The 14,984-nt window shown below is 47.0% G+C and overlaps 1 protein-coding gene across 10 annotated transcripts in view; it reads left to right on the top strand.

Moving 5' to 3' along the window:
- TLN2 (talin 2) overlaps positions 1 to 14,984 on the top strand; it is a 433,652-nt gene that overhangs the window by 376,315 nt on the left and 42,353 nt on the right. For 9 of the 10 annotated variants that reach the window (XM_027067412.2, XM_027067413.2, XM_027067408.2 and 6 more), the window contains 3 exons: positions 707 to 826; positions 7,778 to 7,924; positions 14,578 to 14,744. In XM_027067412.2, coding sequence (XP_026923213.1) covers positions 707 to 826; positions 7,778 to 7,924; positions 14,578 to 14,744 — 434 coding nt within the window. The remainder of the gene's footprint in view (positions 1 to 706; positions 827 to 7,777; positions 7,925 to 14,577; positions 14,745 to 14,984) is intronic. The other variant, XM_027067414.2, reaches the window with a different exon arrangement.

The raw sequence follows: 14,984 nt of genomic DNA, 5'->3' as shown, positions 1-14,984 counted from the left end.
GCGGGGCTTGAACTCACAAAAACCAAGAGACGTGACCTGAGCCGAAACCAAGAGTCAGACGCTTAACTGGCTGAGCCACCCAGGTGCTCTAGAGTGTGCTCTTAACTAAATTTGTGGCTGAAACCTTATTCTTTGGCACAAATTTACTACAAAGCTATATTCTCTTTGAATATCGTCCTCCCAGACATCCGGCTCGCCCATCCCTCCTCAGTCATGATTTCCTTAACAGCCCTGTCCTCATGCCCTCTTGCCCGTGTGGGACCTGCTTCTGGGTTCCCAGAGACCAGGTCAGCTCTCTGCAGAAGCATGTGACCAGGGATGTGCACTGCATGGGGCCCGTGCCCCCCGTGTTTCCCTGGGGAACTCTCCTCCCGACCTGCAGGGCCGGCCGGGCCAGGGGCTGCCACGCTCACCTCCCGGAGTGGACGCCCGTGAGGGCCCGGCCTCCACGCTGCACAGCCGGGGCCTAGCATGTCGCCCACTGGCCTGGCCAGGGCCTGCTGGCCTGAGAGGGGCCCTGGCCTGTTGTGCACGTCGCAGCATGGGCTTCGCTTGAATTGCCCTCTCTGGTGCCCAGCCCCCCACGCAAGTCAAGGGCTTAAAAGTGAACGAACCCCTTTGGCTTCCAGTGATATTAACACGTGGTTCTCATGCTTTTCTCTGTATGTGTATGTGTGTTTGTGTCTTGCTTGTTTTCTTTTTCCAGATGACTAAGTCGGTTACTAACCCGGAGGAGTTGGGAGGACTGGCTTCACAAATGACCAGTGACTATGGGCACCTGGCTCTCCAGGGCCAGATGGCAGCAGCCACGGCGGAACCAGAGGAGGTCTGCCATCATAAGCCCCTGTTTTAAGAAGCACATGCACACTGGTACCCACGCCCGGGGGATGCTCTATAGCATAGCTCCACCCTAGAAGATTCCAGCCTGATAGCCGAAACCAGGCTTAGTTTTCACTACTCTCCTGCCAGCCCTCCAGGTCCAGATCCAGTAGCCCTGGGCTGTGCTCAGAGCTCACTGTCCTTTCTGATGCCAACAGGCTGAGAGCTGGGTCCATCTGGGGATGCGGGTTCTCAGACAGACGGCCTCTGCTGAGAGTGTTCGACCAGCTCACCTCCCTTCCAGCCCATCACCTGGCTCTCAGGGCAGAACACATGCTGCCATCATCCCCGTGCTTAGCACATCCCCCGCAATTATTTTCCTGTTTCTAAAGGCTCACAGAGATGTTGGAAGAACCAAGTATGGGAGTTAACTGCCTCTGATTAAGGGCCGGGTAGCCTGCTTTTGTGTAACAAAGTCTTGTCCAAATATGGTTGGTGGCTTTCTAAGATCTACCCCCCATTATCTCCTTTGGACCCCTCTGTATTACCTACCTGCCTTCCCTAAACGCACTTTCCTTAGTGGCCAAACACAGACTTTGCCTTAGAATGCCTGCACCTGTAAGATTCTGAATTTGGTGAGAGGTTGGTCCCAAAGGCCACTTTCTAAGAACCTGCTTTCATCTCTGATACCCCAAGTAATCGGGTGGTCCTCTGGGAAACAAACAAGCCGGTGGGGGCTTCACATGCCTGAATGCTGCACCCATACCAGTGTTAGCACACAGAAGGTGCCCCTTCCCGAGCGACCGCCCGGCTCCTTAGAGACTGAAAGCTCAGTCTGGAATAAAGAATAGTGGAGTCGATTATAGGGACACTGGGAAGATGAAGGTAACTACATACTGTGGGAGTTAGCATAGCCATTTATGAAGCACAGATCCTGTATATGATATTCCTAAATGAAGTGTGCTGTCAGGATGGAAGGCTGTGACTGATCTACCTTTCTCTTTGTGGTGACAGCCCGTGTCCCCAGGTTACTTGGTGTCATTTCTCCTAGGAGTCCCTTCTAAGTATGTCTTTACAAAGACTCCCAGAGATAATTCAGGAATGACCCAAAACAAAATCACTTGCTAACATATGTTGTAACAACGCATGTAAATAGGAGTATCATATGTATGTACTTGCATACATATATATCTAGCATGGGATGATGTAAGTTTCTAACAGTGCCTGCATTTTGAGATTTCAGTATGGTTGAGTATTAAGGCTGCAGCATGAATAATTCTGTTTGTAATGAGTCTGTTAAGTTACTACCAAGAAAGAAAAATCATCAGACCTCCCCACCTTGACCCCAGTCAGGATTCTGTTGATTCTTTACACAGTCCTGTTATTTTTTTTTTAATTCTTTTTTAATGTTTATTTTTTGAGAGACAGCACAGGCAAGGGAGGATCAGAGAGAGGGGGAGACCCAGAATCTGAAGCCAGCTCCAGGCTCTGAGCTGTCAGCACAGAGCCCGACACAGGGCTGAAACCCACGAACAGTGAGATCATGACCTGAAGTCGATGCTTAACCGACTGAGCCACACAGGTGGCCCCTGCCCAATCTTTTTTTTTTTTTTAAATAGGCTCCCTGTGTTAGTAAGATCATCTGGACTCCTATAACTCGTTTGATTTTACTCGTGCTTTTGAATTTCCTGAATAAATGTAAGGGAACTTGGGTTACAGAAAGGGACAGTTTGGACAGAAGGAAGCAATGTTAGGCTTTGTAGGACTGAAACACTAACAGGCTGTGGGGAAGGTTCGGATCTCTGTTTGCAGAAATCTTTAAAGACGGAATCTACATTTGTCTGGTTGGTTCAGATGTGGACCTGCCTGAGTTACTGAGTGAAGAGCCCATGATCTGTGGAGACCTTTCCACATCTGAGTTCTTCGCAGCTACCCGGCCCATGTGTGAAACAAGCAGGTTTTCTTACTGCAACCCAGAGCATGAAGCAAAATACAAAATAATGTCAGAGCAGCCGGGAAAGAAAAGGTATCGTTAAAAGCACAGCACAAAATGACTTTAGTTCCTGGCCCTGTGTTTGTAGCAGCTGACGTTTTCATTAAGGTTCTCCCTTTTCACCATTGCATCTTGAGTTATATTTTACATTCCAGACACAAGAGCAGTGTGACCTGAAGCAAAAGGGGGCAGAGAGAATATAAAATTACCAGTGGCTTGCTCAGGAAAATTCTTTGTGTGCATTTGCCAGACAGATATTTAGGGGAAAACTGAGAAGGTTGGGAGATCCCTAAAGCAATGTAGTTTTTTGTTTTTTTTTTCCAAGACTGTGGAATTAGTTTTATATCCAAGAGGGCCCCACATCACAGCATGTGAAAGTATTTATACCCAGGGCAAATACGAAGCCATTCCCCCGGCCGCAGTCCTGTAGGCTGTGCCGAGTCAGCGCTTTGGGCTTTCCTGGAATGTGACCGTTCCTGGACAGGTCCCAATTCTGCCCTCTGAACATCCAGCAGGAGCTTTATCTGCTGCCGCTTCCATGGGAAACGCAACTCCTGTTAACATCACCGTGAAAACTACTTTCTTCAGAAAAACTAAAACCCTCAGGCAACTTCACGATCTAAGATCACTGCTCTCCTTAAAAAAGGAAATGTAGATCCTGTGAGCCCCAAGTCCTGAATATAAATGCCGGGGGAAGGTTCTAGTGACTATAGCTTTGTCTCTGGAGAAAACTCTGCTGGGACCATCTGTAATACTGCCTGTCTCCAAAGCTGGCGGGAACGTTCGTCAAGAGCCTGTGGCAAGAACCACAGCCTTTTCCCAAAAAATGAGACGAGTGTCTGTTCTAGAATTCTCTAAAACTTTCCACTCCAGGACACAGTTTCTATAGGTGGGAAGTGATTCTTTGCTTCTGTTGTACACTTTTGATTTCTCCTTTGAAGGAGAAATTTGTAAAGCCTGTCATGATAGCCATTTGTTGCCTCTTCAGTGTTCCCAAGCTCTCCCAGGCAATTATGTGACCTGATTTCAGATGTGATGGTTTTGGAAGCCTGAGAAAAATCTGTACGTTTTGTTTAGTTTTATGTAGTAAAGAAGATGATCTGTATTTCTGAGACCCCCCCTCCACTTGAAATTTGATCCAAAATTTCATAAAGACCAGACTTCCAATTTCCCCCAAGGCATAAAACCAGCAGACAATGCCCATTTTATTTGGGCAAGAAGGGAATTGAAGGCTTTTCTTGCCGTTCGAGTAACGCTTTGACTAAAGTTGCCAACTTAAAACCCCAAGTTGGATGTCTCTGAGCAATATTCCTTTATAACACACCCTGGTGGTAAGGCGGATCACCCTGGGGACTGGTCCTGTTTGCTGAGAATTGCAGTGTTGCTTTGACAAGTTAACGTTTTTAAAGCCCTTATGTTTTTTGAATACAGTCTTCAAAACACATTCCCTTTCTCGGATGTTCCTCCAGCAGTACAGGATGTTCTGGGACACTGCAATAGAGTATGTTGCTTCTGTCATCCCCTTTTATGTAAACGCTTGCTCTGACTGTCCCACGTAGAAAAGAATACAATGAGAGGCGTTCATCGGGTCCATACCACACGTCACACCCGTGACGGCTGCAGCTCATTTACCGTCACAACTGCACAGTCCTTTGTTCTTCCCCATTTCACAGGTTAGCTGAGGTTCAGGGAGCTTACATTGTCCAAGACCACATAGCTACAGGAGTTAGTGTGGAAGCCACTTGAAATAACTTTTTGGAATAAGTGAAGTTTCAAGTAAGTACATAATGCATGGAAATGCCGGGATTCAAACCCAGGGCATCACAGCCTTTGCTCTTTGCCCCTCACCGAGCTTCCTCTTATCACAGCAGTGAACATTCACGTGGCACTTTCTACTTGGAGATGTTTTCACACACATATCTTTGACTTGGTGGTGTGTCAGCCCCGGGAAGTAGGGCAGCTTCTGTCCCATTTCACAGGTGAGGGACCAGAGGCCTGGGAGGTTAGCTGGCTCACCCAGGGAGTTGATGTCCATGAGAGGGCCGGCCAGAAGCAGGGTCCATGGGCCTTTCTGCTGCCCATGCTGCCCTCATGGGCCAAGGGCCAGGAGTGGGGCTGGCATCCTGGGATGCCTCCCCTTCTTGTTGCGTTCAGCCCTCGGCCTATGGACGTGCACAAACCCTATTTCAGCATGTCCTTTGTGACCCTCCGTCCTCCTGCATGCTGTCCACATAAGGCCGTGCGGCCAAGTATATAGGAGGATTGCATGGCAACCAAGAAGGCAGTCATGTGACCTGGCACAGACGTGATACCCAGACTGAGGGCTGGATTGGCCAGGAACCCCACGGGCTTGTACACCTGTGGCCTTATTTTAGGTGCATCCTTTTGCTTTCTGGTGCTGGTCTTCATCGGGGCTTCCTAACTGGAATCTCATCACTAATGATCAGTGTCCCAGCTCCACAGTCGTCTTTACAGGATCCTTTGCTACGTGCACGATGTCCCCTCCAAGGAAGAGGCTGAGCGTCGGGACGTTGGGGTGCTTTTCATAGCATGGCCTCTTGCAGGGGTGCAGAGGGAGCATGTGAGTGTCCTGCCCGCCCATAGGTTTCAGGCTCGACACAGTGCAGGAGCAGGTCCCTTCTCCCTCATACCTCGAGGGTGATTTGAGAGTGATTTAAGAGACCTCTGCTGGCCCTGGTGCCCGCCACTGTGCAGACCGGAAGCTCAGGCGTGGTTCCAAGGAGAGAGTAGGAGCAGAGCACGGAGAATGTTCTTTCTGGGCCTGGTCCTTCCTAGCACCGAGGTCACCCACCTCACTCTTAAGAGCTCTGACCCCGGGAGGCGCTCTGAAAGTCCTGCATGTTTGACTCAAGGCTCACTTTTTAAACATAATTCAGCTATTTTTAAAACTATTAGGAAAACCTGTGTGTATTTTTGAACATACTCTGGGCCAAATGGTAACCCATTGAGGGCCACCAGCGCCTTACCGTGGGCTGCTGGGTTGCTTGTGCAGATGTCAGGCTGAGGCAAGTCTCTGCCTGCTATGGTTTAGGGGACTACGGGGAAAATCACTCCTGTTTGCCTTATGCACAAAACAGGATTTTCTCAACACTGCAGCCAAATCAAAATACAGAAATGAGTTGGTGGCCAAGGCTATCTATATCTGGCCTTCAGAGTCTGACATTTAAACTTTGGCTCATTTAGCCTTATTGTTGACTTTTTATTGAGTCAAAGATAGAAGTTTTGACTCCTATAGGAAAGGTATACTTAATAACAGATGATATCAATTTTACATGTTGACTTTCCATGAGAGGTTTGGGTGTGGGGTAGGGGGCAGAGGGTGGCTCTGATCACTTCTCTTCACAGTCTCTGCACAGTCTCTTCATCTGTCATTGAGGTCTGACTAGTGAAGTCGTTTTTATTTTGAAATCATATGTTTCTTCCTCCATTTGTGCTTTCCCAGCAGCACCTGTCATTTAGAGCTCTGTAGGCATCCTTGACACAGAGCTCTTGCCTATGGATTAGTGCTGAGCCTCAAGTGTTTCCGGTTAAAGTACACGGATCTGAAAAAGCCTCGAGAGCCAGGCTGAGTTTTCAGCTTTCATGGGGCATCTTCCTACTTCAGCTGGGCCTCATGTTTAAACCAACAGCAAACAGCTACATTTCAGGGGTATTTCTGCTGAGTGGGTTGAATCGGACTGGAGATGGTCCATAAGAAACCCGGCCTGCCTGATCGTGAAGCTTTCGCAGCATCCCCAAAAGAGCCAAAGTTCCACTTTCTGGATCAGGACAATTTTCTATTAAATGGATTTAAACATGCTTTCGGCCTTAAAAGGTTAAGGGAATTACCTATCTTCCCAAAAGCATTATGTGTTTCAATAACAGAGTTAACATTTGCAGCCCCCTTGACTGCCCAAAGCCCCCCTTCCTAATAGGACGATGCTGGAAGGTAGCACCCAGGTGGTCCAGATCTCCCAGCTTTTACTCGAGACACCAGAGATCTTAGTAGCTATTCTTGGTAGAATAGCTGGAAGGAGAAGCCATGGCTTCTTGCTATCGTGGAGTCTTGGAAATAATGCTTGTTCACGAGAGCTTACGGTTTTTTGTTTTTAGTTGCTTACTTCGGCTGGAGGGCAGATTATTTATGGCAGCTGTATTGATCAGACCCAAATGAAAATTGATGTGAAATCGCCAGAGGAATGCACACTTTGGGTGGTGGAATTTATTACCCTATAAAGAGACAGCTGGCAGCTTATCCAAAGTGGAGCTCGTTTGGGTTCTTTTAGGCCAAGTACCTTTTATAATCACATGACCCAGAGGTCACTAAAAGAATGCGTGCCTGCCGAGCCTTTAGCTCTGAAAATATACCTTTTTAAGGAAACCTCAACCTTGCCTGATAGGCAGCCTGGGCCCAGTGTGGATATAGCTGAGGAAGGGGGCATTCTGATTGGAAACATCCCGATGTTGCAAGAATCTGCAAGCTTTATGCTTCTTACTAAAGCTGTATATTTTGAACTTCTAATTATTTTTTAGGACTGTTGTGTGGAATAAATGAAAGCAAATGCAATACCTGCTTAGAAGAGGCCCTGACACACAGTAGGGGCTCAATAAGTGCTTGAATGGCTAATAATTACCCCCACAGAGTTCATCTAATGAACATCCCTATCAGGTGGCTCAGATATGAGTTGGCAGTTCACTGGAAAAGGGAACAAATATCAGAAAGCCATTAGGCTAGCAGGATGAGGTGTAGGCCTGCTTCCTGGGGACCGTAGGCATTTTACAGTCTCTAAAAGGGGAAGTAAAATCAATGAAATTCCATACTCCACCAAGCACAGACTCCTAACAGCAGTGGAATTTTCCTAGCCAGGCTCCCATAGGACGTAGGAGAAATTTTCCACGTAGGGGAGACCTCGATGGCAGAATCCCTCATGCTTCTCTTTCCCCACCCCGGGCTTGCCTCCGCAGATCGGCTTCCAGATTCGCACACGTGTGCAGGACCTGGGCCACGGCTGCATCTTCCTGGTGCAGAAGGCGGGGGCCCTCCAGGTGTGCCCCACGGACAGCTACACCAAGAGGGAGCTCATCGAGTGTGCCCGTGCAGTCACAGAGAAGGTAAGGAGCAGCCCTCAGGTCAGACATGGCCACGGTCACCCACACCCACCCTCGATGGTCCACCGTGACCAGTGACATAAGCGGGACGCTATGCCAAAAAGGATCCAGTCAGGTCTGGTCTTCCCCCACATGCAGGGATTCCCCAGGATGGGACACATAAGGGGGCCGGGGTAATCCATAGCCCTGAGAAATTCCGAACATGGGACGTACTGTCCCATGAAAGTCAGGGCCCCAGCAGTGCACCTCCTTGATGGATTTTCTTGTAGGTAGACTGGACAGACCACATCACAGTCACATGAGTACCAGGAGCCCCCTTTTGACACTCATCCCCTGGGCTTCCTTCTCAGGGAGGCTCCCAGGTGCTGGGGACTCAGTAAGAAGGGCCTGAAGCTCTCTTTGGGTTTCCTCCTTCCTCCCAGAAGAGACTGAGGTGTGCAAGGGTTGAGCACCGCACCCAAAGTCGCACGGCACCTTGGTTGAAAGAGCAAGATCCTGCGTGATCTTTTTAGAGTCTAGCAGCGGCTGTTTGTGGAGAGAACTCCATGGTGTAGCGAGTGGGGCTCCAGGGTCTCAGCTAAGTTATCTCACCTTTCTGAGCCTCTGTACCCTCACCTGCAGAATGAGCACAGAGAAATACAATTCCTGACCCACAGGGTTGTGAAAATGAAATGCAGTGATAAGCGTGAAGGTGCTTGCTTGGCATCACGCCAGACACACAACCCAACGTGTCACAGATACTTGCTGTCCTCTGTAAGCTGCCTTCCGACACCCTCCTCCCACGAAATTTACCCTGCTCGACGAAGCCGGTTCTCCGCATCCCTTCGTTCCCGTGGCTCCCTGATGGCCCCAAAGTACACTCTTCTGCTTTGCTCATTTCTTAAGAGTCTTTTTTCAGGACAGCTGTTTTGCAGGCCGAAGCATCTGTGCTTTGCTGGCTTCTCCCTCTCCTTCTCTTGGGTCCCCAGGACACAGAGCTCTGCACTGTTAAGCAGCCTGGCCACAGGACTCAAGGGCCGGGTGGGGGACCCCTCACCTGGCAGCTGCCGGTACAGATGCTTTTCTGTACAGGGCTGCCAGCCGAAGCCAAGCAATGCCTGGCCGTCTCCTGCAGCCCACAGGACTACCCAGGCCTCCTTGGACTCCACAGGATGAGGAAATAAATCTCTCAGCCGGAGGAAGGCATTCTCCCTCCTTTCAAAGCCCTGCCTTGTTGTCGAAGTTACTCTGGCCGGGTTCCCTTGTTGAAGACCTTGGAATTGGCACATGAACTCAGGGAGGCAGAGGTCCAAGCAACATGATCTTCCTGAGCTGTTCTCTGTCTTACTGCTTCTCCCAGCAGAGGGTCCCTGCCACCTCCTGCCCGGAGGAGGCTCAGAGTCAGAGGATCAGCTGTTCAGACTAAACCAGCCTTTTTGGTGCTTTCTTGCTACGTGCTCTGGCCCCCCATCTCCACCTGGTGTGTCTTTCTTACATGTCCTGGTTGTGTCTGTAACTTCCCACCAGCCGCAAGAGGCTTCACTTGCTCATCTTCGTGTCCTTGTCCCCTAGGAACTAGTAGCTGCTCAGTAAACTCACACAGCTTTTGTAACAGGCGGGACACTGTTTCCGTACTCTTTGAATCTGGCTGAGAACATCCCTCTTGTTCTCATGATCACTCGTCTTGGCCTTTGTCACCTGTCCTCAGTTCTTTCTGGAAACTAGATGCTTGATTCTCAGGCCATCTCTGTTCCTGGTGGGACATAGTGGCATTTAACTCCAGGAAGGAGAATCAGGCAAATGAGGAAGAGAAGCTATTCCTTGTGGGCTAGTCTTGGGATGTGGCCGGTGCTCGGGAAGTGGGCCCTCTGTCCCGCATGCTGGGTTGTGTCCACCACCTCTCCTAAGATGTGAGCAGCACAGAAGGAAGAGAGCATACGAGCTCTGTGTCTCTCAGTGTTGCTATAACTCCTCTGTCCCGGCCATTGTATTTTTAGAAAATGCATTCACGAAACTTTGCAGACTCTTCTATGAGCCAGTCATAGTCAAGGGTGGTGCGTGTGTGGGCACAGAAAGATTAATACGACAGCTCCAGACTGTCTCTCAACTCAGAGCCTCTGGTCACTGGCTGGACGCGTGCTGTTTTAACCTGTGCTGAATGAGCTGCCCCGAAGCCAGGGACAGCATGCTCGTGTCTCTGGACGAGGACAGCTGAGACTTTGAGCTGGCTTCTGCAGGATGAGCAAGTTAGTGGCTGGAGAATGGGGAGGGGAGGCACAGGAGGCAGGGGGCAGACCCACTGCATGAGAGGCGGGGGAAGTGAGGAGCTGGCCGATGTGACAAGAATGTGGCAGGAAGCCACAGAAGTGGAACTGGTCTGGTCGTGGGAGGAACTCAGCTTCCCTTGACAGCAGGGGAGAATTGTACGCAAGGGTGTGGGGTTAGCTTTGTGTTATAGGAAAGTGTGTCTAGGAATAGCGAGGGTTTTCTAGAAGGGGTGATGGGTGGCAGGTGGCAGTGAAGGGTTTCTGACTTGAAAGGCACTGGAGGGAACACAGCCAACTTGCTGGACTCTCAGGTCACTGGAATTATTATTTAGTGACAGGTGATAGCTCAAGGGAGTGTTGGGGTGGAGAGGTGACACACGCAGGTCTGCTCTGGGCTCTAGCCTCAGTAGAGTCGACCATGAAGAATTTCTCATCGATAGGCAGCCAGAGGAAGGAATATCGAGTGTTAGCAGAAGGCTGTTCTACAGAAAACCTTATCAGAGCAGGGCACAAATGATCACACCTTTCACAGGAGCCTAAACTTCTTTCTGGTTCCACAAACGTAATCCTATTAAAAGTATCTCCCTGCTGATCACCTAGTATGTGATCATGTGTCATGCTAGACAGTTTACATACGTCCTCCCTCCTTATTCCTCCCAACAAGCCTTATAGGCAAGAAATAATATCCCCATTTTACAGATGAGGAAACCAAGGTGAAACAGCTTGCCCAAAGTTGTTTAGCCAGCCGGCGTACCTGGGTGGCTCCGTCAGCTGAGCGTCCAACTTTGGATCAGGTCATGATCTCAAGGTCTGTGAGTTCAAGCCCCACGTTGGGCTCTGTGCTGACAGCTCAGAGCCTGGAGCCTGCTTCGGATTCTGTGTCTCCCTCTCTCTCTCTGCCCCTCCCCCACTCATGCTCGCTCTCGCTCTCTCTCTCTCTCTCTCTCTCTCTCTCTCTCTCTGTCAAAAATAAAGAAACATTTAAAAAAAAAAGTTGTGGGGCACCTGGGTGGCTCAGTCGGTTAAGCGTCCGACTTCAGCTCAGGTCATGATCTCACAGTCCGTGAGTTCTAGCCCCGCGTCGGGCTCTGTGCTGACAGCTCGGAGCCTGGAGCCTGCTTCAGATTCTGTGTCTCCCTCTCTCTCTGACCCTCCCCCGTTCATGCTCTGTCTCTCTCTGTCTCAAAAATAAACATTAAAAAAAAAAAAGTTGTTTAGCCAGTGAATGATATTCACTGGTATTTAGCCTGTGATGTTGACACCAAAACTGTGTTGTTAACCCATCAGCTGCGTTGAGTCCCAGAGAGGAAATTAAGTGTTTTTGTATTGTACTCTTCTCCCCCTGGTTTTGAGATGCAATTGACAAAGGCACTAAGTTTAGGCTGTACCGGATGATGATTTATCTGTCTTGTGTATTATAAAATGATTACCACAAGAAGTTTAGTTACAGTCCACCATCTCATGTAGATAAGAAATGTATATATATATATATTTCCTGGTGGTAAGAGCTCTTAAGATTTACTCTTAACCCTGCTGTATAATATGGATGAACGCTATATCCCTAGTACTTACTTTGTAACTGGAAGTTTATGCCTTTTAACCACCTTTGTAAAACACAACTTCATTCCCACCAGGAATCTGATCCCTTTTTCTGTGAGGTTGGTTGGTTGGGTTTTGTTTTGTTTTAATTTTTATTCAATGTGTGTAAACAAACAAAAGACTTCACCCATTTCTCCTAACTCCCGTCCCCTGCCTCTGGCAACTACCAATCTGTTCTCTGTCTCTGCAAGCTTGCCTTTTTTTTTTTAATGTGTTTTTTTTTTTTTTATTTTTGAGAGAGAGAGAGAGGGAGGGAGGGAGGGAGGGGCAGAGTGAGAGAGAGGGAGACACAGAATCTGAAACAGGCTCCAGGCTCTGAGGTGTCAGCACAGAGTCCAATACAGGGCTTGAACCAACAGACCGGACCGTGAGATCATGCCCTGAGCTAAAGTCAGACATTTAACCAAATGAGCCACCCAGGCACCCCTTGGCTTTTTAAATTCTATTTTAGGTTCCACATATGAGAGATCAAATGGCATTTCTTCCTCAGACTTATTTCACTTAGACCTTTGAGGTCTATCCATGTTGTCGCAAATGGCAAGATTTTATTCTTTTTCTGGCTGAATAATATCCCACTGGATGACAGGTCCCATATTTTCTTTATCCATTCGTCCGTCAGTGGATATTTAGGTTGTTTCCAATGCTTGGCTACTGTAAATAATGCTGCAGTGAACCTGGAGGTACATGTCTTTTTGAGTTGGAATTTTTGTTTTCTTCAGATACATACCCAGAAGTGAAATTGCTGGATTACATGATAGTTCTATTTGTAATATTTTGAGGAAACTCCCTGCTGTTTGCCCTAGTGGCTACACCAATTTACATTCCCACCAGTACTGCAAGAGGGCCCCCTTTTCTCAACATTCTCACCAACACTTGTTCTTTCTTGTCTTTTTGATAATAGCCATGCCAGCAGGTGCGAGATGGTATCTCATAGTGGTTTTGATTTTCCTGATAGGTAATGACTTTGAGCATCTTGTCATGTACCTGTGGCCCATCTGTTTGTCTTCTTTGGGAAAATGTCCATTCAGATCTTTAGCTTATTTTTATCATTAGATTGTTCTTCTGCTATTGAGTTGTATGTTTTATTTACATATCTTAGGTATTAAACCCTTATCCAATATGTGATTTGCAAATGCTTTATTCAGTAGGCTGCTTTTTATTTTGCTGATGGTTTCTTTGCTGTGCAGAAGCTTTTTAGTTTTCTGTAGTCTCACTTGTTCATTTTTGCTTTTGTTCTTTCATTTTTGATGTCAGATTCTGAAGTTCATTACCAGGACTTATGTCAAGCTTACTGCCTATGTTTTCTTTAGGAGTTTCATGGTTTCACTTCTTACATTCAAGTATTTAATCCTTTTTAAATTTTGTGTATGCTGTAACACAGTGGTCCCATTTAAATTTTTTGCATGTAGCTGTCCAATTTTCCCAACATCATTTATTCAAGAGACTGTTCGTTCTCCATTGTATGTTCTTGGCTCCTTTGTCGTAAATTAATTGACTGTATGCTTGGGTTTATTCTTTGACTGCCTGTTCCTTTGATCCATGTGTCTGTTTTTATGCCAGTACCATAATGTTTTGACTACTGTAACTTTGAAGTATAGTTTTAAATCAGGGAGTATGATACTTCCAACTTTGTTCTTCTTTCTCAAGATTGCTTTGTCCATTCAGGGTCATTTGTGGCTCTGTAGAAATTTTAGGATTGTTTGTTGTATTTCTGTGAAAAATGCCATTGGAATTTGAATAGGGATTGTGTTGAATCTGTAGATAGCTTTGACTAGTATGGACGTTTTAACATTGATTATTCCAATCTGTAAACATGGAGAATCTTTCCATTTATTTGTGCCTTCTTCAACTTCTTTCTTTAATGTCTTGTAGTTTTTCTATACACAGGTGTCTGACCTCCTTGGTTAAATGTATTCCTAGGTCTTGTATTCTTTTCAATGCAGTTGTATAAATGGGATTGTTTTCTTAATTTCTCTCTGATGGTTCCGTATTAGGGAAATATAACAGATTTTTCTGTATTGTTTTTGTATCCTGCAACTTTACTGAATTCATTGATGACTTCTGACAGTTTTAGATGGAGTCTTGAGGGTTTTCTGTATACAATATGTCATCTGCACATAGTGACGGTTTGACTTTTTCCTTTCAAGTTTGGATTCCTTTTATTTCTCTGAATTGCCTGATTGCTTTGGCTAGGGCTTCCAATATTCCGTTGAATAAAAATGGCAAGTGTGGGGATCTTTATCTTGTTCCTAATCTTAGAAGAGAAGCTCTGAGCTTTTCACTATTGAGAATGATGTTAGCTGTGGGATTATCATGTGGGTTTTATTATGTTCAGGTATATACCCTCTATACCTACTTTGTTGAGAGTTTTTATTATCAAGGGGTATTGAATTTTGTCCGATGCTTTTTCTATATCTATTGGGATGATCAAAAGGTTTTTATCCTTTGTTGGGGTACCACATGGACTGATTTGTGGATGTTGAATCATCCTTGCCTCCCTGGAGTAAATCCCACTTGATCATGGTGTATGATCCTTTTAATGTTTTGAATTCAGTTCACTATATTTTGTTGAGGATTTTTGCATCTATGTTCATCAGGCATATTGGCCTGCAATTTTCTTTTCTTGTGGCATCCTTGTCTGGCTTTGGTATCAGGGTAATTTTGGCTTTATAAAACGAGTTTGGAAGAATTCCCTCCTTTTCTGTTTTTTGAGTTGTTTTTTTTTTTTTCAGTGATGTTTGAGTCTGAAAATCTTTGGGTTACATCTTTTCCACTTCCCTGTTCTCCCTGGCATTCTCTCTGTACCTACAGGTGTCCTTGGTGTTGTCAGCTCTCCAGGCTGGGAACAAGGGGACCCAGGCATGTATCACAGCTGCCACTGCCGTGTCTGGGATTATCGCCGACCTGGACACCACCATCATGTTTGCGACTGCAGGGACCCTGAATGCAGAGAACAACGAGACCTTTGCAGACCACAGGTATGGGAGAGGAGGTCGTCCTGGGGGCTCCTGGATCTGGAGAGGTTCAGGCTGGCCTGATGGATGTTAGAGACTGCTCAGAAGCCAGAAATGCGGTTATCCATGTTGATTTCAATAAGATGCTCAAGGGGAGAAAGTGAACCACATAATCAAAACAAGCCCTTCCTGCCAACTGTAAACATGTAATCATGTTCCAGCTTTGTGCCTTTCACAGCCTGAACCCAGCCTGCTCTGGCAGAG

This window comes from Acinonyx jubatus, chromosome B3 (genome assembly GCF_027475565.1).
Source record: "Acinonyx jubatus isolate Ajub_Pintada_27869175 chromosome B3, VMU_Ajub_asm_v1.0, whole genome shotgun sequence".
NCBI classification, from domain to species: Eukaryota; Metazoa; Chordata; class Mammalia; order Carnivora; family Felidae; genus Acinonyx; species Acinonyx jubatus.
Note: the sequence above shows the minus strand (reverse complement) of the source record. Positions and strands in the feature narration are given on the sequence as shown.